The sequence below is a fragment of the Scomber japonicus genome, chromosome 4, assembly GCF_027409825.1.
Source record: "Scomber japonicus isolate fScoJap1 chromosome 4, fScoJap1.pri, whole genome shotgun sequence".
In the NCBI taxonomy this organism is placed as follows: Eukaryota; Metazoa; Chordata; class Actinopteri; order Scombriformes; family Scombridae; genus Scomber; species Scomber japonicus.
In genome coordinates, this window is record NC_070581.1 from 7,516,623 (window position 1) to 7,544,479 (window position 27,857).

General features: G+C 38.3%; 1 protein-coding gene across 1 annotated transcript; it reads right to left on the reverse strand.

Annotated features, from left to right (window-relative positions):
• Positions 1-739: 739 nt before the first annotated feature.
• Positions 740-27,857, reverse strand: LOC128357494 (LHFPL tetraspan subfamily member 4 protein-like). The gene is made up of 4 exons (XM_053317853.1): positions 27,241-27,857; positions 5,347-5,583; positions 1,854-1,870; positions 740-793 (listed from the first exon to the last, which is right to left on the reverse strand). Exons 1-4 carry the CDS (start codon positions 27,647-27,649, stop codon positions 740-742), a joined length of 717 nt encoding a protein of 238 aa, XP_053173828.1. The 5' UTR covers positions 27,650-27,857.

Here is a 27,857-nt window from a genome sequence, read left to right on the forward strand (position 1 = left end):
TAGAAATACTATACTCGAATGCATTAGAGTCAGATGAGGTTTTGTTGTCGGCTGTTTTTGTCAGCAGTAATGTTATTTACATTGTTCAGTATGTACAGTAGAGAATCTCCCAGAGATGTTTAGGTTCTGTAAAGCTGCAATGGGGTACTCCTTTAAAATTCCTCACATTTGAAAGTGCTTAGATGAAGAGCCATACGAGTCCCTGTTGAAGTGTTGTTGTTTTTTTTAATGTTCAATAACGTACTTGCTGCTGTATTGCGAGTCTTGACTCTGTCACTGCACGAGGAGTATCAATAATCTTGAAAGCAAACGGCCGCCGCTTTCTCAAGCTATGAATGTATACAACACACAAACTCAAAGTCATCAAATAGCAAGATTTTAAAGAAATCATCGACAAATCATGGATGGACATCATGGTTCTTCATCTTAAGGATTGAATTTCTCACAGAAATCAAGACTTTAAATACAGTCAATCTCTTTTTTTTCATCATAAAGGTATTTGTTGAGAAAGTCGAGTGTTAAATGCACTGTACAACCTTGTATAATTTTTTTTTTCAAAATATAGTTTATCCCAGTGTGTTTTGATTTGTTTTTCTTTTTACATCTTACAGAATCCTGTACACTTGGTGTCTGCATTGCGATTGGATGATATCCTGATCATTGGAGAGTAGAGAGGAGAAGAAAGGGAAAGAGACAGAGATGGACGACAGAAGAGAATAGAAGAGAATAGAAGTTGTCCTCAGTGAAGACGCTGCACTCCATACCGTGGCTCTCTTCTGTCCCGAACCTCAATCTGGAAAAAACAGATTTAAAGGTTTATAAGTAAGGAGAATTCCACCAATGTTACAAATTAATATCGATTTAAAAGTCATGGGGAGTGCTACTAATTTGGTAAAAACTGTTTGAATATGTGTTCTCTTGGGTTTTGTCAAGCTTGACAAAATAACCCAAGTGATGTCATCAGGGTAATTTATTAAGTAACTACAAATCTGTTTCACTATCAGACATTTGAAGTTTAAAGGACACTCGTATGCATATAATCAACAAATTTGCGTAGTTCTTTAAAAGTTGAAAGGTGATTTGTACATTCAAAGTGCTGTCTTGGACAGTACCATATGTGTCCCTGAGATTAGAGCCAACTGCCATTGTTTACTGTTACTTTGTGTACAAATGCTTTTATTTGTATCCTCCTGTGGATCAGTTTTCAATATTTCAGCCAGTAATAGAACAAGATGACACAGGCACAGTATGATAGATGACAACATGTCTTCAACTATCATCATGTCATGTCAACATGTCATTGGGGTAAACAAGACTTTTTAACTTTTCCATTCTGTTGGATGGAAAACTCATGCCATGCCAAATTATGATTGTAGTTACTCATGGCATGGTGTGAGTGTTCCAATCCTATAATTGACATGTTAGCTGAGATCTGCTGCATTTTTCATTCATCAGTCAATAACACACCGGTATACAGTATATACATATACCATATTTATACATATGAATTGTACGTTTTGGTTTTTAATTGGATATAAGAATTGATTTTTGTTGAGAAAAATGAAAAATAGGATTCTACTTCAAGTCCCGTTAAGGTGACAACTTTTCTAAAATCTGTACCCCCCAACTTTACAGGAGTGCAATACTAAACTGCTAAAGTACTCTTGTATAGTACAGGTTCAGCAATAAGTCGCCATATAATATGTTGTTCATGGTCTGTGGTATAGTTGATGAATACCAGTGGCGAACAGGGACATCCGCCAGCACCGTCAGCTAATGTGGCTGCACAGGCACTTGTAATGTATTCCTCAAACACAATGCACACAAAATATCTGAAGCAAAAGTCAACTTACCCTTGACACAGCAAAATCTGCAAGGACAAAAAAAGAACAAAAGCGTTGGCATACACAGAGAAAAAGTGCATATTTGTGCAAAACATTGATATGATTATGTAAGTGTGAGTTAAGCATTTCAGTCATCGTTTACTGATGAAAGAAATACATTCATTCACTCCCTATGTCCACCTTATGTCCACCTTTTCCATACTTTTTGTTTTGATTCACCTTATTATCTCAAATAGTGGCCAGGGCCTTTATTTACCTCAACTGTAGAGGATACCAGGCCTTTATTAAAGGCAGGCTTATATTAGAGAGAGGCCTTTATTTCTGATTCCCTTTGTTTGATTTGTATATATACTCATATTTTAGTCAGGCTTCCTTGTTTTATTGCTTCCATTTGCTGTGTTAAGTTTTTGATATAACATTGAGTAAGTAAGTAAGTAAGTAAGTAAGTAAGTGTAATCTCCTACATGTACAATTCTAGCACTTGAGTTCCACCCAGAACACTTAACTGTACCTTAACCAAGTTACCCTGGTTACCCATGCTCATGTAGTGTAGCTATCATCATTATTATTAAAATATGCACTGTTATCCTCCTACCTAAAATATATAAAGTCTCCTCCACCCCCTCCTCTCTCTCTGATGGTCGACTAAGGGGCTACACATGTACTCATAGAACTGTAGTTACATCCAGGTAACTACTATTTATGCTTTACTTGCATGCACATTATGTAACAGGTACCAGGAGTTTATCCACCCTTGTAATTCCCCAGCCTGTTTTTGGAGCCTTCATTTGTTTGTGCCAACCACGCCCCTGACTATTATCAGGGACCCTGCTGACTACCATCTTTTATTTGAAGAAACATGGTATGTATTTCTACTTAAAATGTTGTAGCGCTGTAAATATATATCTATTTTTTGGCATAGTTACCTTTATTCAGCAGTAGACAGACAGGAAACATAGGAGAGAGAAGGGGGTGTGACATGCAGCAAAGGACCTCCGGTCGGGATTTGAACCAGGGTCGGCTGCGTATGTGGCATGCTCTCTAACCACTCGACCATCTGCGTGCCCAGCACTGTAAATATTTAACTTTATATTCATATCTGTCTTATTGTTAGCTTAATGCTGATATAGTCTTTCCTCACAGGAAGCTTACTAGTTCACCTTTGTCACTTCTATGGACAACAAATGCTCTCATGGCCCGTAGATATAAATAAACTAAAGGGACGTTGATCTCTATGAAAGTGGGAACCAAAAAAAAGGAACTTCACACAGCTGATGAAGCATTAGATGCATTAAATGTGTAAAATCACTGAGACTGTCAGTGAGGTTAATCAGATAAGAAAAGAAAGACACGCCCACACCCTGGAATATCTCCAGTTACCATGGAAACCATCACGGAGATAGACCGTCGGAGAACTGAGACATCTTATGTCACTGTTCTCTCTTTATCTCTCAGTCTCTTCCTCTCACTCCTCCTCTCTCCTTTACTCTATCTTGCTCTCTATCTGTCTGTATAGCTCTCAGACTACTATGTCTTATGTCATAGATCTCTTTCTTTTTCCGCCTCGCTCTGTTTCCTTCTGTTTTGTTGCACATTGGGTTTATAGAGTCGAACACATAATCCTTATGTAAGGAGACTTTTTATTGTTTTGGATTGTATCTTTTACCCTTGCCCCTTCACCGCCTTCTTCTGCCATTCCTGTCCTCCTCTTCTCCTTTTTCATAAAGCTAAAACAATGTGATCCAACTGTCCTGATGCAACATCATGAAAACTGTCAGAAACACTCTGGGGGACTCTCTCCCACTCTTGAATACAGCACTGAGAGCAATTTGGCTGGAGTTACTGAGGTCAGGTTTGAGTGTAGTCATTTTTAAACTGGGCAAATGTTGTTTGTGTTAATGGCCCCACTGAAAAAAAGGAAGATTGACTGACTGACTAACCCTCCATTGAAAGCTTTGAGTTATTACATTATTCTCTTATTTATTTTCCTTTCCAAGTCATTCTTACTTTATTCACTGTATTCACTGACTGAAAGCAGATTATGGTCATGGTGCAAAAATGTAGTTAATTGCTCTATTCTTTCAATTTAATCCTATATCTACAAAACTACAAAAACAAAAAAACATCAGTGTGAATTGAATGTCTACTAAACCCCTCCTCCAAACAGTTGTTGTCCAATCATAGCTTAGCAACCACAATTAGCCACAGCAGGTTTTGTAGCAAGTTTGTGATTTCTTGATGTACTAAAGCGTGTTAATGGGGCTTTAGTAAGCGTGATACTCACTATCTCAGTAGTTTAAGGGGTTGTATGCTTTTTCTCATCACCTTTCCAAACATAAGGGCAGAATTTTAAAGTCTGTGTAAAGTAAGAATAAATATGTGTTCTGAGTTTGACATACCAAAGAAAAGTGTGTTGTTGTGTTGGCAGCTAACTCGGCTGCTAGCTCGGTGGCTAGCTCGGCGGCTAACTCAGCTAACTGGCTAACTGTAGACTGTAGTAGTAGTAGTAGTGTGTGTGCTGAATGTATTTATACCTCTACAACAGCAGGGGCGGGTTTATGCTAATCAGACCCGCCCACTAAATCCTGAACACAGAAATCTTGAAACACAGTTTGTGAAGCCTAGCTCCACAATTCAAATCTAAATGGTTGAAATGCTTTTTACACCTTTTTCAGAAATACATTTATGACATATTTAATGTGTTTAGAAGAAAATGTCTGAATTCACTTTACACAGTCTTTAAGGAACGGACAACAGTGTTCTTGACTGTTGTGACATTAGCTGCAATTGTTAGCATTGGTGGTTAACTAACTTACTGCTTACAGCAACCTAGCGTCACTTTTAAAACCAGGAAAAATATTGTTTGAATATACTATAAATAAAGCATAAGTCTTATGCTTGTGCTGTTTGTCCAAGTATGCTTTTCCTCAAAGCATGTTTATGATAGAATGATTTTATTTTTTAAAAGTGCTAATGATCTTTATCTTCAGCATTGATCATAAACTGATGAGGATAATTAAGTTTAACTATTTCATGTACATTAAGTCCATATTTAAGAAACTTTTAAATGATTCACATTTTGAAAATAATAAGCTAGCTGCAGTTTATACAATATGCTAGTAAAGGTTCATCCAAACAAAATCAATCAGTTTTTGTGGTTCAAAGATTTGAAATAATTTTGAGTGATAAATCTGCCAGTTATTGTAAACTATGTGTCCCATGCAAGACAGAAGCCATTTGGATTTTGTCCCTGATAACTTGCATCATATGAGTATTAGCAAGGCATCATATGGACACCTGACTAGTGTTTAAAACAGACTTGAAAAATTGTGAACCTATCCTTCAATGAACAGAAATTGATCAAACAAAGTATCAATGGCAGACCAAACATAATCAGAGCTGATTTGAAAAATGAATGGATAATGGGTAAGTAATAAAATCTAAAGGCTAAATAATAATGTCATACTTTTAAAGCATTGTATTTCAGTAATCGTTTACTTACCTTTGTTGTCTGTCTGCAAGTCGTCGAGATAGAAGTCTGTCTGCCGGTTGCCCAGGACAAAGGCCAAGAAGGAGAGGATGAGGGCGTCCAGGATGCCCATGATGGCCAGCATGTAGGCCCAGCGTACAGAGCAGTCGCCCAGGGAGTATTTCCCCGCCTGCTCCCCGCACATGTCCCGGATCACCTCGGCATCCCATCCGTCAGGAAAGATCATGCAACCCAGCACCAGGCACACTCCTGCAGGACACAGAGGATAAGGACGGTTATAGTAAGTATTGGAATTTGGGAGATGAATATGTGGGATGTAAAGACAGGATAGGACAGGAAAGGCAAGACGAGAGAGAGTAAGGGAGATGAAGTATGATGTAAGAAGTAAGGGTGAGGAAATAGAGAGATAGTACAATTGATCCTGGACTAAGATAGAGCGAGGTAACAAGGAAGAGGACTTTTTGATGGCCTCAGATTGCAGCAAATGCACAAAGTCAAAATGACGCCAGTAATGTACACAGAGCAAGTGAATGTTTGCAGTGTTGGTCGGTCTGTTTTATGCCAAAGGATGCCAAACAGGGCAGAGAGACTTCAGATCTCATAGTGATTCCAGCTTTTTCTTCATGCCCTTTGATGGTGATAGCGCAGTTATTTTTTTTAGTGCCTACAGTATAAGTGAGATGTTGTAGGGTACGTATAGTACTTTTAATTGATCTCTTCTACACCAGTGAACAATAGAGTGGATCCAGAAAGTTACATTTAGCAATTTTGTCAGTATAAAGGGTCCATAAAGACATTAACACCACATTGTAACCCTAAACAGGACATAAATAAAGGTGACTGGTCTCACTAAGTATGTGATTACAGTCTGCAAGCAACTCTTTCCCCTAATAGGCTTTAAAAGTAAGAAAACAAACAGATGAAAAACTGGGATATTAAATGATGTTGATGATTTAATGTCATCATATCCAGTGTCATTTTTCCTTCATTATTTAATCATTACATAATAATCGCTACCCACATCTCCGACTTGTTCAGTGGTTCATAGATATCTGGGACCGACTGATGGCCGTTTCAGCCATTTAGAGAATCAGTTCAGGTCTAATCAGAGCTCAGTGGACAGAGTTAAATGGCATCCATCCATCCATCGCTTTACTATTTGATGCACATTCTTCCATTCATATACTCACGTACTGAAGCCAGAAAGCTACCTCTTGGGCCATGACCTGACCAACAGGAGCAGTTCAGGTATCTTGCCCGAGGTGATAAGTGGTCAACCTCCTTAGCCACATTGCTAGCTAACCAGCTACATTCAAAACTATGATTATGAAAAATCATGATGTGTTTCACCCACCTCTACCCAAAGTTGTTGTAAATCGATTAACAGAAAAAGGAACTCCTGAATCTTGAATTCTTAAACATTTTTCTTAAGTAATTCAAGTTAACAGCAATCACAACTGCAGTTTCGATCTCAACTGATAACAACACTGGTGGGAAGGATGTAATTGTACTCATGGTTAGGGCAATCAGAAGCATCAAGAACTAAGATAAACAAGATATCAGGCCAAAAGACTTACACAAAATATATCTGATCACCAGGCTTACTGATATTTTTAGCTAGGTCCAAACAGTATTGATAGGCTAATTTCATCTTGAGTCAACAGTTCATCAATTAGAATATGGAGAAGGAATGGAAAATGAGAACACAAGACAGGCAGAGGACAAATTAAATAATCTCGATGAGTCCAGCTTTGTATTTCACTGCTTACTGTCCATTAGTCACTTCCTGTGTGCAGAGAAGTGTCTGCACTCAACACTCAAATCGAATTTGGGTAAATAATGTGGCTCTATCAAGTCTCACTTAGCAGGGATGGGCAGATTTACTTGTTTGCAGACACACTTTGTGATTAATGCTGATCACATTGTAGTTTTACCTGAAAATGTTGCCTACTGCAGCTTTAAACACTGCTGATGCGAGCAGAGTCAGTGAATGCCAGCAGCTTTCCAATTGTAGAGACAGAAGAAAGATTGAATACATGCACATATGCCCTGTATACATTATTCACCTGGAGACAACATTTAAACATGTGCAGAAACACATGCATGCTCTCACATCCACAAACAAAAGCAGGCATTACATACATCATACACACAGGCACTTTCACACAGACTACAAAGCCCTCAAGGGAAATCCATACATGCAATTTCGACACTACAACAAAAACGGTAATCTATACTTTACACCTCTGCTCATTCATCAAAGTGAGCATCACTGGGGAGCTGATTATGCCGTATCCCTTGCTCACCAGCACTGTTTAAATAGCAGTCAGCCTGTGCCTGAGGGGCTGTAAGTAAAGCAGTGGGCCTCCACTGGGAAATGGGGAACATACATGGCAGGCGTCACACTGAATCTTTATTCCAGACCAGACATGTCTTTTCCACGGGCAACATCACTTGTGATACACATGAAAAGTCAGACAGATTTGGCTGAGTCTGTGATTATTACGCTTCAGTCCAATACATGCTCAAAAGATTTCATGTCTGGAACTCAATTGGTGTGCAATTGTGAATATTTAAAGTGTTGTGCGTGCCATTTGTGCATTTACATTGATGGATGTTGGGTGGCATTTGAACACAATAGCTGGCTGAAATGTTAAACAGAGGATAGAGAGCCAAAGTTAAACTGGGGCGTCCAGGTTCTGTCCCATTGACATTTGTAATAACACAAATGTAAAAAAAAAACCCCACAGAGGTAAAGTACCTTGGTTTGTAACCAAATACCTGCACATCTAATGACAAATTAGCCTGGCTGCCTAGCTGTAAGAAAAGCTGGTTTACTTTTACTCACAGCTAAACTAGCTTTAAGTTAACCAGCTAGTAAAGCTTAGTTTTGCTTAAATGGTAAAAACTAAGATACTATAAGACGTTTGGGAGCGTGTTAGCATGTTGATGTTAGCATTTATCTATGTGTTAGCTAGGTCATGGCTCAAACGCGTTCCAAATATATTCTTCATATATGCTATTAGTTTATCTATAATTCTATCTATAAATATTTTTTTTATATTTTGAATGGGCTCAGTTATGTTTATTGGACTTAGATATGAATGAGACTTTTAAAATATGTAGAAGTGGAGCAGAAGCAGGAATTTAAATAATTACACTTGACTATTAACAGATGGCACAACCAGATGTGCTGGTATAGTACAGTACACCTGCAGCTGCAGAAATGATACACATCTGTATCAGCTAACATTGAAAGCATATTTTGGCGTGATTCACTGATGCCATGAAAAAAAGTACTAGTGATGACCATACATGTTTGTGCCTGTAGATTTTGCTTATGTTTGTGCCCTATATCAGAAAAAACGAGCACTTTACACATGAATGAATTTCAACAAGAGGCATGTTGTGCTTTTAGGGTCTGAAGGTGTTGGATCTGAGTGTATTAAAGTGAACTCCATTAGTCATATGGCTGAACCTTGTCACATTAGCGATTCCCTCTGAAGACCCTCTGTTTCACCGACTCGCCATCCATCACAAGTAAATGGTGGGTGGTGAACTCATGGCAACAGATGAGGGAGGATATGAGATTAGTCACCACCTCTCTGTGAAAGGCAGAACATGGGGTGAATATGAGGAGTCGTATTTCAAGCTGAGATGTACAAAAATGTGACTGCTCCTCTGACAACATGATTGCAGGCGTAATGAGAAAGTGTAATGAGAAAGGATCTAATGACGATAATACAGTAAGTAATGAGAGAATAGAAGAGCTATGGAAGTAATCATCGTGGGAAATCATCACATTATTAGCTTCTTTTATGACCTTCATACAAGATATTAACATAGATGAGAGATGATAAAATCATTAACTGGGTAATGAGCATCAGGTAACATTTTTGATGAATGTATCCCTGTCTTACATGAAAACCATTCAAAGTTATTGAGTGTGGGCTTTTTTTGAAAATGTGGATGCTGATCTACTTGAAGAATCCAGATGGGCAAAATACTAAAGCCTCAGAGCAGCTCATTAACCATCATTTCCCTTTTTAAAATACTTTTTTATTAACTCCAAAAAAACAGTACAATATATCTGGTGAAGCAAATGTGGAGTCACCAATTTGCTTCAACACCCCAAAACACATGTGGTAACCAGGTTTTCTGAATCAAATGTTTTTCAATGTAAAATAAATGTTACTATGTAGGTATTATAATAATTATGAGTAAGAAAAACATTTGGCCATTTGTTCAGACAACAAGATGAGACCTGACATGATAAGACCATAATCATCACATTGCTCAGATCTCAGAATGCGTACATGTAACATTGCTTAAAATAGGTCCATAAGGGCAACAAGGAAGAGAGTTCAAATGACCAGGTCAGTTGAATGTATTATTTACAAAATAAAAATAAAGACAATTCATAAAATTATCATCCCAACTGCCAGTTTCAACCAAATGCAATGGCTAAAAAATAGAACCCACATTGTAGTAACTCTTTAGAGGTGGACATTTAGAATCATTGTGTTGAATCAAATCATTTTGTACAGCTCAGTTTAAAGATTTGTTGTCAGTGACTGGGCAGTTTCTTCACTTTTTTCTATGCTAAGCGATGGATTCAATTAAGTATGCTGGTCAGTAAGCAAACACATCAGCATTCATACTTCCCAGACATTCAGCTTTGATTCTGTCTGTTCAGTTGTAAATTTGGTCAAATTGCTTGTTTAAACTGTTAAAGAGCAGTGTGTAGAATGTAGTCAAACTGACTTGGAAGACTCTGTATAAAATTCACAAGTATGTTTCAATTAGTGTATAATCACCTGAAAATAAGAGGGTTAGGTTTAGGGTTAGGGTGGGTTACACACAATGAGCCCTTTATATCTACTTAGGGAGCGGGTCTTACTGCATGAAACCTGCCATTTTGTTTGTACAGTAGCCCAGAATGGACAAACCAAACACTGGCCCTAGAGAGTGCCTTTTTCCGTCCTGCAGACGCTATAGGTTCTTCTACATGCTTAGAAGGAGCGGGTGGGGGTTGCAGTCTGCAACTTAACCACTAGATGCCACCAAATTGTACACACTACATCTTTAAGTTCGGTTCAGTATAACACTAGGGGTATGCAAGGTAGGGCTGGGCAATATGACCAAAGCCTTATTTTCAGGTCACTTTATATCCTGACAACAATACCTATCCCTATATAGCACTTCTTAATACAATGAATAAATAGTCGGTCCATGACTGATCTACAAACTATCAACATGATGTAATGCATTGCTTTCGTAGCTTGTAGATGAGTTGTTTTAGACGAGCAGCAATGAATGCAAGGACGGCTGTTTTTGATTGTTTTTGGCAAAGTGAAGGACATACTCGATAAAGTCACCTCGCACATCCTTAAAACAACAATTAGATGATATATATCGCACGCCCCTAATACAAGCACTGTTTACCAATTTAATAGCTGCCACACATTGTGTTTACTTTGCATTTTCTTGATAAGCTTTTAAAGATTTTGTGTAGTGCTGGGTATCGGTACTCGATACCTTTAAGGTATCGATTTTTTTCGGCCAAGACCTTAAAGGTATAGAGTACCAAATAGTATTGAAAATGTCTCCAATCAAACGATACCTGCAATCAATTGTATTTACATGGACTTGCTCATAGCCAATCAACGCAAGAGTTCTTCAATTTAATAAATATTGATCATTTGAAGACTTTCAAAATGCATTTGTTTAATGAATCAAATAATTTAGTTGTGGAGGAGTGGTGGCATTTTATGTAATTTAATGCTTCTATTCACATGATGGGTATCGAATGAAGTACTCAATTGGTATCGGTATCTTGGTACTGGTATTGTCATTTTTGAAATGATACCCAGCCCTAAATTTGTGTTGAAGATACATTAGAACATATACTAACTAACACCTCTAGTCAGCACCTCTAGCCTATATCAGCCCTATGATTATCCATAACACCCCTCTCTGTGTATATTTTAGGTGTATCTAGAACTATAATTTCCACCTTGTGAGCTATTTCAAGCTCTACAGTTATATTTCTGAGATAAAGTCATGGACAATTTTCATAGGGTTATCCAATTTTTCAATGATACATTAATTCCTAAAAGGAATTACTGTAGGTATAAGGTATAAGAGAGAAAAACACTTTCTACAGCACCGAGCAACAACAGTTCACGTGACTTAATCTACCTATGCCCTCTCCTCTACCTGCCCTCCTCCATTTACAACTCAAGTGTTTAAGTGGGCACCACCAGTCTAAAAATAACCCCCACCTTCCCACAACCCAAGAAAAGCCCTTTGAAGTTGTTGGGGTTTTTCCCCCTTTTCCTTCCTCCCCTCTACTCTCTCAAGACACTGCATTCTGAACTTGGAGGGGAGGAACTTCAAAGGCGGAAAGCAGAGGGATCGAACAGAGAGAGGGGAGGACGGGTGGGAGCAAACAGAGCTGAAGAATGAAAGGGAAAAACGAGTCGTATAAGGAAGGGGAAAGAGAGCTGGATGGCTACTGCTGCTACACTCTATTATGTCTGTATCATTTTTCATCTCACTTCATCACTTCCTGTCATTTCTTTTCATCGGAGCGCTCGCAGCCTGTCAGCTGTTAGAAACAAAGCATCAAAGTCGATCAGAATAATGAAAACAGTTGGAAATTCTTTGCCAAGACACTTTCGTGATCCAACTAGTTAAATATACTGTGCGCCAATTTATTTATAGTGCCTTAAAGATATTTATAGACTTATTACATAACAATTTTGTCAGACTTTCTTATCTACATGTCCACACGGATCCTTTTTTCATTCTAGACAAACAGCCACAAATGATTATATAAGAGCTCTAAAAATACCATCAATGTGCTATGTATAAGCGTGTGTGAAGTATTTTTGATGGGAGCAGCTTCAGGCTCCACAGTATTCCTCCTGAGCAGCTTGACTGTGGACACAGCCATGACTCCATCCAACACTGTGGCGTATGCTCTGAGTTACAATACAGTACATGCATTTCCAATACACACACACACACACACACACACAGTCATGTAGATACACACTGCTTCCTCTAACATTCAGATTGATGCATCTACATACAATTGATATCAATGAATCTCCAATCAAGGAAAATCAAGCTCAAAATCATCCTAATGCTGAGTGTCCAGCAGCACACAAACTGCCATGATTTAAAGTGATGTCATTTTTGTAACATAGAGTCATATGCTGTGTCCAAAATCACTCCATATTTGCCATAGTCTGTACACTTCATTTCTCCAACTCAAACCATTTTTATTCATTTTTGAACCTATATTATAGTATTCCTCATCCCTTTTTAAATCACATTTGCTGTTTTTAAATGTGTCCCTTTGTACAAAATGCATTTAAAAGGTATCTGAAGTAGAATCCTGCACTATTTTTTAATCACACTCCTCCCCCCTCCTGGTGAATTTCTGACCATTACTCGCCCACTACTTCAATATTTATATGGCTCTCCAGCTCGCACCCACAAACATCCTGTCCATTCACAACTGCACAATAGAGTTATAATTGGAAAAAAACATGTTATTTTTAGCCTATTTATAAAAGGATGCAATACTTGTTGGTAATAACATGGTGAAATTATGTTCTACCGCATAATTACGTTCATAACACTGCAATTATTACAGTTATTCTGGTGCAATAAAAGCAGCAATTCTAGGGCTAAATTACATTGTATTATTTTTGCTACTTATCATTTTATTTCATGAAAATGGAGAAATGATCATGGCAAGAAAAACCTGTTTCAATGTTCATTTGGTTACCTGACTTGTTTTAAGACAGACATGAAACATTTTGAACCCGTCCTCTGACTTGGCTCAAATTTTCCCTAATTAAATTAACATTGGTAATGATAATAATTATCATCATAATAATAGCTATAATAATAATTATCATAATAATAATAATCATCCTTTATTTGTAGTGGTTTCCACGTCAACATCTGAATTTAATTAATGATCTGATGAATACATTATTATTATTATCATTGTTATTATTATCATCATCATCATCTTCATCATCATTATTGATACTTAATGCTAAAACACAGCAGTAGCAGAGTAGAGAAGAGTCAAAGTCAGCAAACTGACTTAGTTACATAGTCATATACAGCATTGTCTATTTAAAGTCTGCTAATATTAGCCACTATAAGCTACTGGTCATACCAGACCAAGTAAGGCTATAGTGGCAAACCTGAGTGTACAAAACTGAGCAATGGTGCAGTTTATTTAGCTTTTTTGATTCTTTTCATTTGTGAAGAGAAGAAGAATGTGATATTTTATGTATTACTTTTAAATCCTGGTTAGGTTAGTTTTACCAGGGTGTTGCCTGTTAATGTAATTTTAATGTAATTATGTCATTTTACATCTTATCTGGTGATTTGTTTAAACATTTGACCTTTTTGAAAAACTCATATGACCATCTTAAAATATAGAAGTCTTCCTGGTTGTTTAAAGTCTTTACTTTAAAACTTAATTATAAGCTCTTATAAATTACTCAAACCATAGGCTGCCTTGTGGAAATAAGCTCCTGCTGTCTGAAGTCCAACACAGATCAGCAGAGTGAAAAGGTGTGAACATGATTGCATTAAGAGATCACCATGTCCAGCTCTATAATGTAATAAAACTGTCTGAGGTCTGCCCTTCCCTCTGCTACTTTGTCTAGACCTTGGCCTGGTGTCCTCCATCCCTCTAATGGACGGCCTCCTCACTAATATGAGCTTTTATTGGAGTTGGGATGAAGCCTGTGGTGTGTGTGTGTGTGTGTGTGTGTGTGTGTGTGTATGTGTGTATTGCTGAGGGGGCACTTTACGAGATGTTGCAGCCGCCAGGGTTCACTGGCCCATTTGGCATGTAGGCAGCTCTCCATTGTTTCCCCCTCTCATTCATTCTGTTGTTATACTTTTTCATCCTACTGTATACTGCATTCTCTCTGTGCGTCAATTCTGAATATATGTATATATATATATATATATATATATGTATATATTTGTCATTAATTAAAGTGGAAACGCACTATTTTTAACCTCCTCCCCCCAGCATTTTAAAAATTGTATTATTGTTTGCGCCGCTATCGCCTCCCATTTTCGTCAGTGTTGATCCTTGAAGACAGTTTGAGTAATGCTATTTTTTCACACAAACAAGTAGCCTAACTGCAGCAAGGGCTGACATCAATGTATGTGTGGTGTGGTAACGAAGAAGACATTAGGATAAAAAGTGTGCGTTTGTTAATTCATTTAGTCAATATTGCAGACATGAAAGCAGATAGAAAGTATGTGTTGAAAAAAGCAAACTGGGTTTGTAGCATGTTCATGTTTTGACAAAATGAAAGAAACAGTGATAAAATATTTTCTGTCTTTCCATTTTCATATGAACTAGTAGATCAGCTTGACTGGATACTGATTCAGTATTCTGTGGCTGTAAGGCTGCTAGCTCAGCTAACGGATTTCCTTTCTTGCCATTAGCTACATTAGCTTACGAGAGGAAAGCCTTCTAGACATTAAAAGATAAGTGTATTCAGGTAGTATACTCAATGCAACTAAAATGTAGCGTACATAGATATAAGTAGCGTGTCATTATATTATATTAGCAATAAGACAAAAGAAAGAGGTTGGCTACCTAACATATCACTATTAGCTTCCGGCGAAAACAAAAGCGCTATTGTCTTCCCCTTTTGGTTGTGCATCGCTTGAAGCACTCCCTTTGAGTCGTAAATCAAGCCTTCATTTTCCTGGGAGCCCGTACCTGATGGCAGACCAACTGGATTGCAAAGTGAATGTGAGTCTTATGGGTATCAACATGAACGGCAACAACGTATAATAAATTGATAACATATTTTCTGTCTGTTAATTTTCATATAAACACATGGATCAGCTTGACAGGATAGCAGTCTGCTATCTTAGCTAAAGGGGTTCTAGAAGACATTCTTCCCATTAGTTACGTTAGCTAACAAGAAGAAAGCCTTCTAGACATCAAAAGACAGGTGTATTCAGGTAGTATAAATGCAGATAGAAGTAATGTGTTAAGTAATAGATTTATCTGTTTAATATTTCACATTCATCATATATCAATAAGGCAAGAGAATGGGGATGGTCAGCTCACACATATTATGAGATATAGCTACGGGGTAAAAACAAAAGTGCTATCCTCGTACCTGGTGGTAGGTCAAATTGCATAGGGAATGCAAGTCTTATGGGGAACGCTCCACTTTAATTACATTTGGGGAATGTGAGCTGAGCTCCACTCTCTCCAAGTCCCGACTTGCTTTTTATTCTCAAGTTTACACGTAGACTATTAACACTTTAGAGTTCAAATGATTAACCTTGCATACTTTCACCAAACTAATTTCTCTGTGGACTTAAAACCACGGTGTCTCGTTCTGCTACCTTCCCTCTTTCTTCCCCTCTTCCTTTATCTTTTCCTCGCTCATCCCTGTGTCCTTCACCCGCTGAGGAGGAAGTTGCTGGCACTGGTCCCGTATCTGAAAAGAGGATTGGCAGGCGCACAGAGGCTTGCACATAACCATATAATGTGTCATCGCACAAGTCCAAGCATCGTCTTTCATTGGGCCACGCGCAGCAGTTTTGTGATATACTGAGGGATCAGTGAGCGTTCCCCTCTGGCAGTCCATCTAATTCATAACTAGAGGAAGAGTATCTCAGTGAACCAGGAGAGAACCTTTGCACACAGTATTTTAGTGTTGTTTTCCCCACTATTTATCACTGTAAAAATACATGCTGTGGACAGTCTTTGTTGCTTTAATAATGCATTTTTTTCCCTGAACACTATACAATGATTTAGAAGGTCACGTTAAAATTTATAGCTTTAAGCTTTTAGCCAGGATTTCTTTTAATTCTGTGATGGTTTTACTGCACTGACTATAGTCTCTTTCAATTAATGTTTAATTCTATAGTAACAATGTTTTATTCTTCTGTGATGCGCTTTTTTGGGAGCAAACACCAAGGCACATTATTTTTATGCTTGCATTGGCTATGAAAAAAGATTCAGATTGAAGGGACTAAGTCATGCTGACATAAAATCTAAAAAAACAAGAATAATAAAAATACAGAAACATTTCCAGGATTGTTTAAATAGTTGTCCATGCGTATAGATTTATTTTTATTAATTCTTAATCATCTATGAAGGTGACTCATTTTGGTCACTATTTCCATTAGAAAAGAAAAAAACTAACATGAAAATAATTGGTAAAATCTGATTGCACAAATGTGTTTACCATCCCATTGAACTGGTTTGCAAAGTAGGGTTGTAAATATGATTGTAAAAAGATATATCTACTGAATATATTAAATATCTAGGACAGTCAAACTAGTAATTAAACTGCATCTACATGATCTATGTTGAGAAAAAAGTAAAAGTTTATTTAGCTAGTATTCTAGAAATGGGGTATGAAGTTGGTTTTGAGTGTTGATGGGAGTTATGAAGCCCGCAGTACTTTAGTTTGTATATTATTGAATGTCATAATGCTTTGATTTTGATTGCCGGCTATTTATTTAGTAATAAAGTAGAGCAGAATAGGTGGGAGGACCCTTTGTCTATATCAGACCTTGGCTGTGCCTATTTACTGGAAGCAGTGTCTATCACTGCAGACATGGTACATACCGAAGTCTAAAAGCCTCAATAGAAAATATTTGTTTAATTTTTTGACAGCAGTAAAGCATTTAATTTGGGTTTTATTTGCCCAGGTTCTGACTGCTATGTCAGTATAATGGAGTTGAATGGAATATTGATTGCTGTGTTTATAGCATTGAAATTCACATAAAAAAAAAATCTTCATGAACAACTCTTTATCCTGGATAATTAACTGGTAACAGTTTTTACAGGGACTATTTTTTTAGTGGAGAGTAGTTCCAACAATTTGTAGTTATGTTGTTAAAAAACCTGGACAAGTCAATCCCAAACTGATAATTGCTGACAACACTGACGGAAAAGGTTCAGTCCCCACGGAAGCAACCTGTCCATCAACGTCCAGCTGTCTTGTGGATGAGTCCTGGAACAACACAACAAACACTGGCATGCTCGGTCACTGCACAGCACTCCAAGAACATCAGAAAAATACTCAACAAACTAAATTACTGATAGAACACAAAGGGTATTGATATTATTTTGCAGGAATAATGTATTCAAATGACATCTGGTCTAATTAGCTGTATAGTAAATTACTGTATGTATGAAAACACTCTCGATAACATGATCATGATCATCATCTTCAGAAAAATGCAGATTGTTTTTCTCTTTAAAGTCTAATATAAAGCCTGATGCAACAAAAGAGAATTAACAATACACCCTTTTTGAGGTGTGAGTATATAGTGTGTTATTCTGTAATGAAGCGTTTATGGATGATGTATAACAGAGATACTTTCCATTTTTCCCTTATTTTATATGTCTTATCAGCAAGCTTTAGTGTCTTTCGCTCTCTCTTTCTTCCTCTCTGTCTCTCTCTCCTACACACACACACTGAGTGACAATGCTGAGAAGGGTCAAAGGAATCCATTATTCAGCTGTCAGGGTATTTTTAGAAACACCCCGGTGACTTTGGAATTATTTATTAAGCGCCTGATAATTAAAACATGTACGTTTGGTTGGGAAAAGCCGGACAGAAATCTCAGGGAGAGAAAGAGATAGAGAGAGGGGGGCAGGGATATCCCCCGGGAAACTCTTCTCCCCCTCTCTCATTCTCTCTCTTTCTCTCTCTCTCTCTCTCTCTCAGTAGTTCTATATTTAACTCGACCACTGCAGCATCTATTTAGCTTCTGCTGGAAACACATGCACGTGGGCGCATTTATCTACATACATGCACTGGTGCTACCCCACATACATAGGAGGGTTTACACAGACCCACAAACAAATGCATGTCTTTACACATTTACAAGTGCAGCAAAAAACAACATGCACGCACGCACGCACGCACACACACACACACACACACACACACACGTACACTACACTGGCTCCAGAGAAGAGAAAGAAAACACTCTGATTAATAATTCAACTCTCACACCATCATATACACATTTACCCGCTGTCTTACATGCTCACGTGAGCAGGCGCGTGTGTGGCCATGCAGACCCATACACTCAACACACACACACAAACGCACACACAGGAGCACATGCTCACACTAACTCATTCACTCGCTGTGTTTCACTCACTCTTATTCCTTTCTCTCTCACACACTGTTACACACTCTTTCTGCTGCTCCGTTGCTTCCTTTCAATGCATTAAGTACTTATATATACTATATGTGTACTTCTTGCTGCTGGCAATAGCAAAAATGGACACGATGGCACAATGAGGGAAAGATACTTCTACATGTTCATGTTTCATTCAAACATTTAAAACAACCTACATTTACATTTTTCCAGACGAGGACCTCTTGTGGCTGTGCATATTATGACTACTGTCCATCTGGAGCGATGTAGGGTGACGTTATTAGCACCGCAAAACCTCATAAGGAGATGGTTGGTGTGGATGTTTGGGACCACAAAGCATGTGACTTTCATACAGTTGATTGCATTTTGTCCTCTACCAAACAACATTGTTTTTTTTTGTCTTTTAACCACACACAATCTTTCCGTAGCATTAACCAAGGTGTTTTAGTTGCCAAACCTTACCCAAAGATGTGGAAAACCAGAAAATGGTCATATGAATATATTTTTAAATGATTTTGGTCATCAGAAAGGCAGTGATGAATTATGTTGTTGGATCAGAAAAACCTTCATAAGGGTCATTTTTTGAAAGCAGTGGTAGTTTATACCTTTTAGTTTAGACGAATTGAAGGAGGAGCGCTTGGTTGTCCATGTAGGCAAACCATTAATTTCTGGGTTAAATCTAATATTTATGAATGGAAGAAGCCCAGCATCCCTAGTAGAAATTATGTTCCATATCCACACTTCGCAATTTATGTCCAGTTTAAATACAGGAAATGTGGCTTTAATGAAAAAAAAGGTAAAAAGTAAATGTGTGAAGGTTGGTGTTGTGAATGAGCATGTAGCACATTAAAGTTTAATGCAGGAGGGAGGATTTTACATCCTGCCACAGACCTGCAATTAACATTTGCCTTTTTATGAACTGTAACTACTTTCCATAACCCTAGCCAAGTGCAAACATTTTTTTAAAGTTGGCATTGGACATACATAAACATTATCATTGAATGCCATATTGTGCCCAATATCGGCATGTTTGCCTGGTGACAGTGTTGAATATACAACCATTTAATTCTGTCTCAAGGGAGTCAGAGACAGGCCTGCCAATATTTTGCAGATCCAGTTGACTGAGGCTCATCCAATTGCTACAAACTAACTTTCCCACCCATTGCCTGTAAAGTAAACCCTACCAAATGGCTGTTTGGTGTTGCCAGACCATAATGAATGAGGTGAACACTGGTTTCATATTCCATAACAATTAAAAAGTAAAAAACAGCATGTTGGTGCAAAACACGCATTATCTATGTTGCCTTACAATCCAAATGATAACCATGTAAATTTAACAAAGGCAAGAAGACAGGGTGCAACAAAGTGTGAAAAGTGATATTTGAGCAAATTTAGCAAACATTTTTGCAAACATTTCTTTTAGAAAGAGCTGCTCTGGAGGCACACTAACATAACATATGGATGTGAATATTAATGTAAATATGCTCTGAATGATGACAACATTTTTCTCCCCAGAAGTCTGCTGTGTCTAGTTTGTGTCAATCATGAACTAATTGTGTTCCCAGTTAAAAAACAGTAGACTTTGTCCGATGGTTAGCGGATAAAAAAATGGTCATGCAGTAGTGATGCATTCCTAGTAAAAAAGGGGACACACAAATAGTTACTAATATTCACATATTATGGCATTAAGTATTGGTTATGTTATTTGCCATTTGGCAGATTATTCAGAGTTAACTACAGGCTATTATGAACTCTGCAGGTACACTGATATATAGCAACTAATCATTAAACAGTTCTATTGACATATATTTAGCAGAGTCAGTTCTTGAGAAAAAATCATTGTTCAGACCTTATGTAACTAGTCTTTGCCATTTTGTTAAACTTTGACTTGTGAAGATGTGCAGCTAGTTTATGGAGACAACTGTTTTTATCCACTGATTGTAAGAAAATTAAATATGGCTCTTTTTTAACATGGCTGGCATCATCCAGTGTTGTATAATTTTTAGAGTCGCTTAAAGGAGCAGTGTGTAGGATGCAGATTGCAACCAAACTAGTACCCCCTTTCCTCCCATACCAACTATGTAGGAGAAGCTACAGTGGCTGCGAAACTTGCAAAAAACATGAAAGGCTCTCTCTAGAGCCAGTGTTTGGGTTGTCCATTTTGGGCTACTGTAGAATATGGCAAAACATACAGGAAAGCAGATAAAAACAACATGAAGTAATATTCCATAATAAAAACGGTCAACTTTAATGGCACATACTATCTCTTTCCATCTTTCGGATTGTTTTTCATTTACAATCTATAATTCACACACACACACACATACACGCATACACACACATACACACTTAGCCCAAGTAGCGACTGACAGGTCGTTTCTCCCAGGACGGCTCTTCCCCTGTGCCACGGCCCATGTCCTGCTTAGTTCTGTTTAATATTGCAACAGACAGGGTCAGACGAGAGGGAGGGATGGAGGAATGAGCTGACGGAGGAGAGGAGGGAGAGAGGGACTCATCAAGCTGCAGCGGCTAGTGGGCTACTGGGCTGTCCTACGGTACCTCGACGAAAAGGATAGAAACTGAAGAGAGATAGAAGGAGACAAAAGAAGTAGAGGAAGAAAATGAATGGAGGAGAAGAGATAAAGTAAAGGAAGAACAATGGAGAAGGGAAGAGAGGAGGGAATGAGAAACATAAAGAAACAAAATAGACCTTTTGGTCTCTGTAGGAATGAAAAAAACCTCAAATCTTGCCTGAATGTACTCAGAGCCCTTTTCACTATTTAAAAAAAGAAAAAAAAGAAATATGAATTAAAACTAAAGCTCTCGCAGTTTTTTCCCGGGAGCATTTTTCCCCTGAATTAATCTAAATTCATGCAAAGGTGCAAGCAGCAAAGGTCTTCACATACCTCAGGTGCTTCTGGGAAATCTAGCCCTCCTCTTGCTCTTTTCGTCTGAGGAAAAATGCTGCTTAGTCTAGATACGAAGTGTAAAATGACCCCATTATTCACTTTCCCATGGGAGTGTGACAGAATTGGTGGAAGATGGAAGGAAAGTCATCTATTAGCAGGTAGCTGTTGATTCGCTAATGGCCCTAACCTAACCCACTCTTATACCTAACGCTGCTGACGTCATCACAGTTTTACGTTTACCAAATAACCATTTAATGTCTTACTGTTCATTTATCTTCTGATAGCCAAAGAAAATTCCATAATAAGTGATACAAATATAGTAAGTAGAGGAGTAGAGTATCCAATAACTACTATATGAGTAATACATATGACTTTGCACATGCTCAGTAGAGTATTTATGGAAAATACAAGTAATTAAAATATAAGCGATAAGATTTTTTTTTTGAGCTGTAAATCATTCAGATGTAGTCTGGTAAAGTGTTAAAAGCTCTGTTTTCAACCCACAGTACACATAAGAGTGTTATTACCAACATAACCTTTATAGAAATCAAGGAAATTCTACTGATATGCTAAAAATATCACGGCTGCTCTTTATTACTTCTCACTTCATTGTACTGTTTATGTCAGGATATGTGTACTATAATGTATTATTTCAAGAGAGACTGAGGTGGTCAAAGTTAAATCCTTATCATTTCAGTCTTTGTTGATTTTGCACACATGATCACTGGTAGTAACTGCAGGTGTGGTTTAGTACAACAACTTTTCTTAAATTTAACAGAAGAGCAACTGTTATATTTGGTTACAGTGCAACTGAACACTCATGTTGTAGGCATAGGCATAACAAGGCAGCTTGAATACACCAGTAAGGATTGAAAATTACTATATATAAGGCTGTAAATAATTATTACTGACTGTAAATAATTAAATGTTCATGCTAAAGCTAATTCAGACTAGGTTAGATGTGTAGCATGGGTTGCCATGGTGATCTATCTACTGGTTAAAAATAAGACAAAACCTGAGTCAAGCCCAAACATAGCTAGCTAACCCACTTATCCAATTTCATGATACGGACCCCTGCTTTAGTACCAAAGGATTTGAAATATGAATGTTTATGCAACGCAGCATGCATATATGACATATTCTTTCTGTCTTTTTTTTTGCAGACTGTCCTTTGGCTTGGGTTTTGCTGTTTGTTGTCCCACAGTGCTGCCAGTATGCTCTACAATCAGTGGTAAACCTTTATCCAGTTCAATATTGCTTCATTTTGGCCTTTTGGTATACACGCTCTTCATTGCCAAGAGTAATAAATGGAACTTACAGTCCTCTTCAAGTGCATTAACCCTATTCAAATCTGGTCAGTTAGCATATAGAGAGGCCAGGGCTGGCTCATCTGTAAGCGTATAGATGCCAAGACACACTGTGTCACTCTACTCTGCCAAGAAGCCAGCATCCTTGTGTTTTGGCTGAGGGACTGTTTCATTTTTTATGTAGACTTTACTGAAGTAAGAAGTGCCATTAGTTCACTTCAGTAATTATTCTCTTAATGTGATTGTTGCAGTTTGTGGAAGAACCACGCAACCAGAATTCTGACATGAAGCAAATCAGCAAAATTACAAAGATTCAAATTCTACAATAGTTCCAGCTGACAGGGGGGTGAATAGATAATGAGGGTGAATATTTCTGTTTTACCTTTCTGTTGCAGTAACACACAAGCTTACCATCATAATCAGGGCCCAAACTGCTCCCTAACTGACCATTTTGGTCCATTTGGCCTAAATCTAGGCCATTACCAGTTCAAATTGGCCCTTTCTGTATTTGCTGTAGTACACTCTGTCACTGTGCTGTGCCAGGGGACCTGCTGCTACACCCAGCAGGGCAGAGCGGATGATTAAACGATCATTTTCAAGGTGGTGAACAGCATTAGGCCATCTGCCAAGCTTATTAGTCAACTTACCTTCACCACACTTCACACACATCCACTGGAAGGACAGTAAAACCTTGTGAAGTTTCACAAACTCTGGCATGTAGTCGCAAAGCATGGGTGTAAATTTAATTTGAGAATAAACAATTGTTATGTGCTGTATTGCAGTTAATGCTTAGTGTAGGTGTAAGCCAATATTGTACTAACAAAGATATGTTTAAACTTAATTTTAAATATATAAAGTTTATTCAAAATGTATTGATACTGACATTCAGATTAATTTGCTAGTACAATGTAAAATGTGTTTCCTATGGTAGTCTTTCATAGATTATGTTCTTCGTCATTAAAACAAGACTGATAATATTACATGTGCAACAAGACCTCCAAATTAAACAACCACATAGGTTATTAGTACGTGCACTCAAGAATGAACCATTGGAGCTTAACATGCCGCTTTACAAGTCACTGTTAAAACATGTAGTTGTGGTTAAGGTCTGGTTAGGTTTAGACATACAAAGCACTTGGTTATGGTTAGGGTTAGATCATGGTTTGGCTGTATGGGTTGGCTTTGGGAGAATAGATCTTGATAATGAACTATAGTACCTTCATGTGGAACTATCATGGCCTGTGAATCAGTCAATGTTTTAAAAAAAAGATCACTGAAAACATGGTAGCTACTTCCTTAAAGTTAGGCAGCCTTCGACATCATAGCAACAGTACCCACATTGTGGTTTTAAAACAAATGTCCTAACTCACAGTTGAAAACAAGACAATCACGGCTGGTAACAGGAAGTAAAGAGTGGTCTCTTGCAGCTAAGTCCACTTTTTGCCATCTACTTACTAACTAACTGCAAGCCCACCTTATATTGACATCATCGGACTTTCGTCTCTTTTATCGCTCATATTAGGCCACGAGATGGCGTCTGACACTCAAACGTAACTATAGCTCATTTTTGGCGACTGAATTTGAACCTATAGTGTCTCTTTTCGTGGGAAAACAGACTCTAAATTTGTGTCATTGAATCCATCTGAAAGTCTAATCAACACATGAGGAAATGCTAGAAACTGAAGTGCCCTATCATGACTTCAAATGTATGCGACTGCACATTTCCACCACAGATAAAAGCTGTCATGCAGGTCGTTGCCCCCCGCTGTACAGAGATGCACCTCGACAGATCAGCTAGATTTTGATGGATTGTTTTAACGTGAGGGTACTGATGGCTGAAAGGCACTTGATGTGAACCAGCGGAGTCATCGCATTTCTAGAGCAATGCAACATTCCTCAACAGAGATGCATCATCCACGTCCACATGCCCATATTCAACAGCGGATGAGGCCACACTGCACCGGTGAGGTTTTCCGCTGATGTTTTAACTCCTTTTATCAATGTTTTACTAGATGGTTTGTAAGAGGACCTCGGTTCAATTCCGGTTAAGTCTAGAAGATTTGGATAAAGAGAGGAAAAATCTGTACCTCTGCTATTTTGTCTGATTCGTGCTGATTGTAGAGCACCAAAACCCTTTCAACACACTCGGCAGAACAGAGGACAGAGTGGGCAGATGAGGATGAGGAAAAGAACAATACAGAAGGAGAAAAAAAAAGTGCTGATCTCTCTCTCTCTCTGTATGTCTTTCTCTCTCTTCCTCTCTTCCTCCTTCCTTCTCATTCAGTATGCTGACTGTTTCTATACAGAAAACTGACTCCCACGCTATTCTGCCTGGCCTATTTATCACATTGATCAGCTTATAAAGAAGTCGGATATACACAGGAGGCTCACTGGAAATGTGCGTGTGGGAGAAGATCATGGTTTCTCGCAGCTTCTGTGAGATACTGTATGTTCTGCTCTTCATAAAGCAACGTTGGTTTTAGCTGACATAGTCGCCGTACTCACTTAGCCCGATGACATCCGTTCACTGTAGATTAAGATGTTATTTCTCTCGCACACAACAATCTTGCATTTTGTTGCAACACCCCAAAACCCCACCCCCGACCCTTCCATTAGCAGCATTGAAAATCAGCAGAAAATTGAGAAGCGGTAGCAATAAATCAGAACAAAAGTTGTTCCTCATCAGCTTCTTTATCCAAAAGGCAACAAATTGATATAAACAATTAAAAGTAAAGTTAAAATAATTAGTTGATTAGTCAAATAATCAATATTCAATCAACAGAAAATAGTTTGAAACTTATCGATTAACCAATCAAAATGTACTACTTCCAGTTTCTCAAATGTGACCATGTGCTGGTTTCCAATGATAACAATTAGAGCGTGACCAATATATTGGTCAGCTGATATTATCAATATTATCACAGATATATCAGTATCAGTATGTTGTTATGATATGTGTTGATATTTTTTGAAGTGATATAGGAAACATTTGATATATATTTGATCAGTTAGTTTTAGTTATTTATAATTATTGAATTCCCAGTGTAGTTTACTGTTTCAGTGCATTGATTTAATTTTAATAACAATGATAACTAACGCTTTAAGACCTCTTTATAGACCAAAAGATGAATTAAGAAAATAATTACTGTACTATAGACTAATCAGTAATAACAATAATGGTTAGTTGCATTCTGAAAGGAAAGCCGATATATATATGACATTTTTGATGCTTTAATTTTTTTAAATTTAAATTCAAATCAACCTATTCTTGCTGCCAGACCTGTTTGTGCTGTCGCAAAATATATTCCTATTACAATCATCTCCAAATGTACATTGAACCTGCAGTGTTACTATGACTGAATCACCATGTGTCCATATGTATGTTACACATCCCCTTCTCTCCAACACTTAAGCTATTCCGTGGAGGCAGCACGATTCACTTTGTCCCACATGTGTTAGGAAACCACCATTTATCCCAATCAGTCCAACAAACTGCAATCTAACCACAAGAGCAGGAGGACAACACATCACCTGCCATTGCAAACACTAATCCAATCGACCTGGAATCATCCCTTCAAAATAGCAATACAACCTTGAACCACAGGATGATGAATTCATAACTCCATCACACCGCTGAAATGGATGAATGAATGAAATTTGCATTTCATCAGCATAAAGCTGTGATCCGGCTGCCTTATTTTAGAGATGAATCCGGTGAATCCTCAGAATATCAATGGTAGGGGGGGGCTTGCAGTACGTTTCGGCGGTGTGAATAATCACTCAGATGTATTCCTGCTTTCTCAGCCCTGTTGTTACAGAGATGGAGAATCTGTAGAACAGTTCTAATTAACTGTAACAACACAAGTCAGTGTGGACTAACATACACACACACACACACACACACACACACACACACACACATACACACACACACATACACACACACCTTTCACTTTATTTCTACTATGAGGTTTCTACTGTAAAGAAAACCCGAGCCTGTGAGTAAAGGCCTACAGTAGTCTACTGACCTCAAAAGTCAGTAACAATGCTGGATCCTATCACTACTAAACCATACACGTGGGGATTCATTCATTCACTTTTTAAAATATCATGTTTCAAACATTTTAAAGGCATCAGAGGGCTGGTTCCACTGACTCCAGATGTAGATTCTGGTGGATTTGGAAGGTGCTTCTGAACTAGTATCCACAGCAGTAATGCAGATGTGTAATATAAAGGTGTAAAGTGTAGTCTAGAATAAACTCAAAGGAGCCTTGATAAGTACATGCAGCAACAGTGTTGTGCTGTGTGTGCGCCTGGCTGCCTGTGCACAACAAATTGGTAATATGTGTAAATAAGACACAATATTTAATGGAGTTTTTTTTAGGTTGTTGCATCTGTGTGTGAGTTAAAAGATAGACTAAACGTGTGTGTGTGTGAGTGTGTGCGTGCGTGCGTGTGTAAGAGGTAATAGTAAGAGCACCTACCGCACAGCAGCTGCATCCAGGCGCAGGTCTTGTAAACGGTGGAGGTGTTGCAGAAGAAGAAGAGCGCCATGCAGGCAATGCAGCTGAGGGTCAGCACCATGGACAGCAGCACGAACACCGAAGCCGCTTTGAAGGCTCCGGACGGGATGGAGCTGAAGTCGGAGAAGCTGCCCACGCAGGTGAGATCCCGGCTGGGCGACGGCCCGGTGCCCACGCAGTAGTGGAAGAGGCCGAAGTAGCCGGCCTGAGGCGTGTTGACGCTGTCGCCGATCCAGTAGGGCTGGATGAAGACCACCACGTTGACGATGGCGAAGCAGATGGTGAAGATGGCCCAAAGCACCCCGATGGCCCGGGAGTTGCGCATATAATTGTCATGGTAGATCTTGGAGGCTTCTTGGGAAGGCAACATGTTTGTTTTTTTTGTTTGTTTGTTTGTTTTAAATTAACTCCTTATACCTCTCTTTCCACCCCCGTCCTCCTCCTCTTTTAAGAAAAATAATAAATCTTTTTTTTTTTTTTTTTTTTTAAATCTCCCAGACAAGCTCCTCACCCTTCAATATCCAGATCTTTTCTCTTTATCAAAGCTTTTCATGCGCTAATGTTCTCCTGGCTTTGGC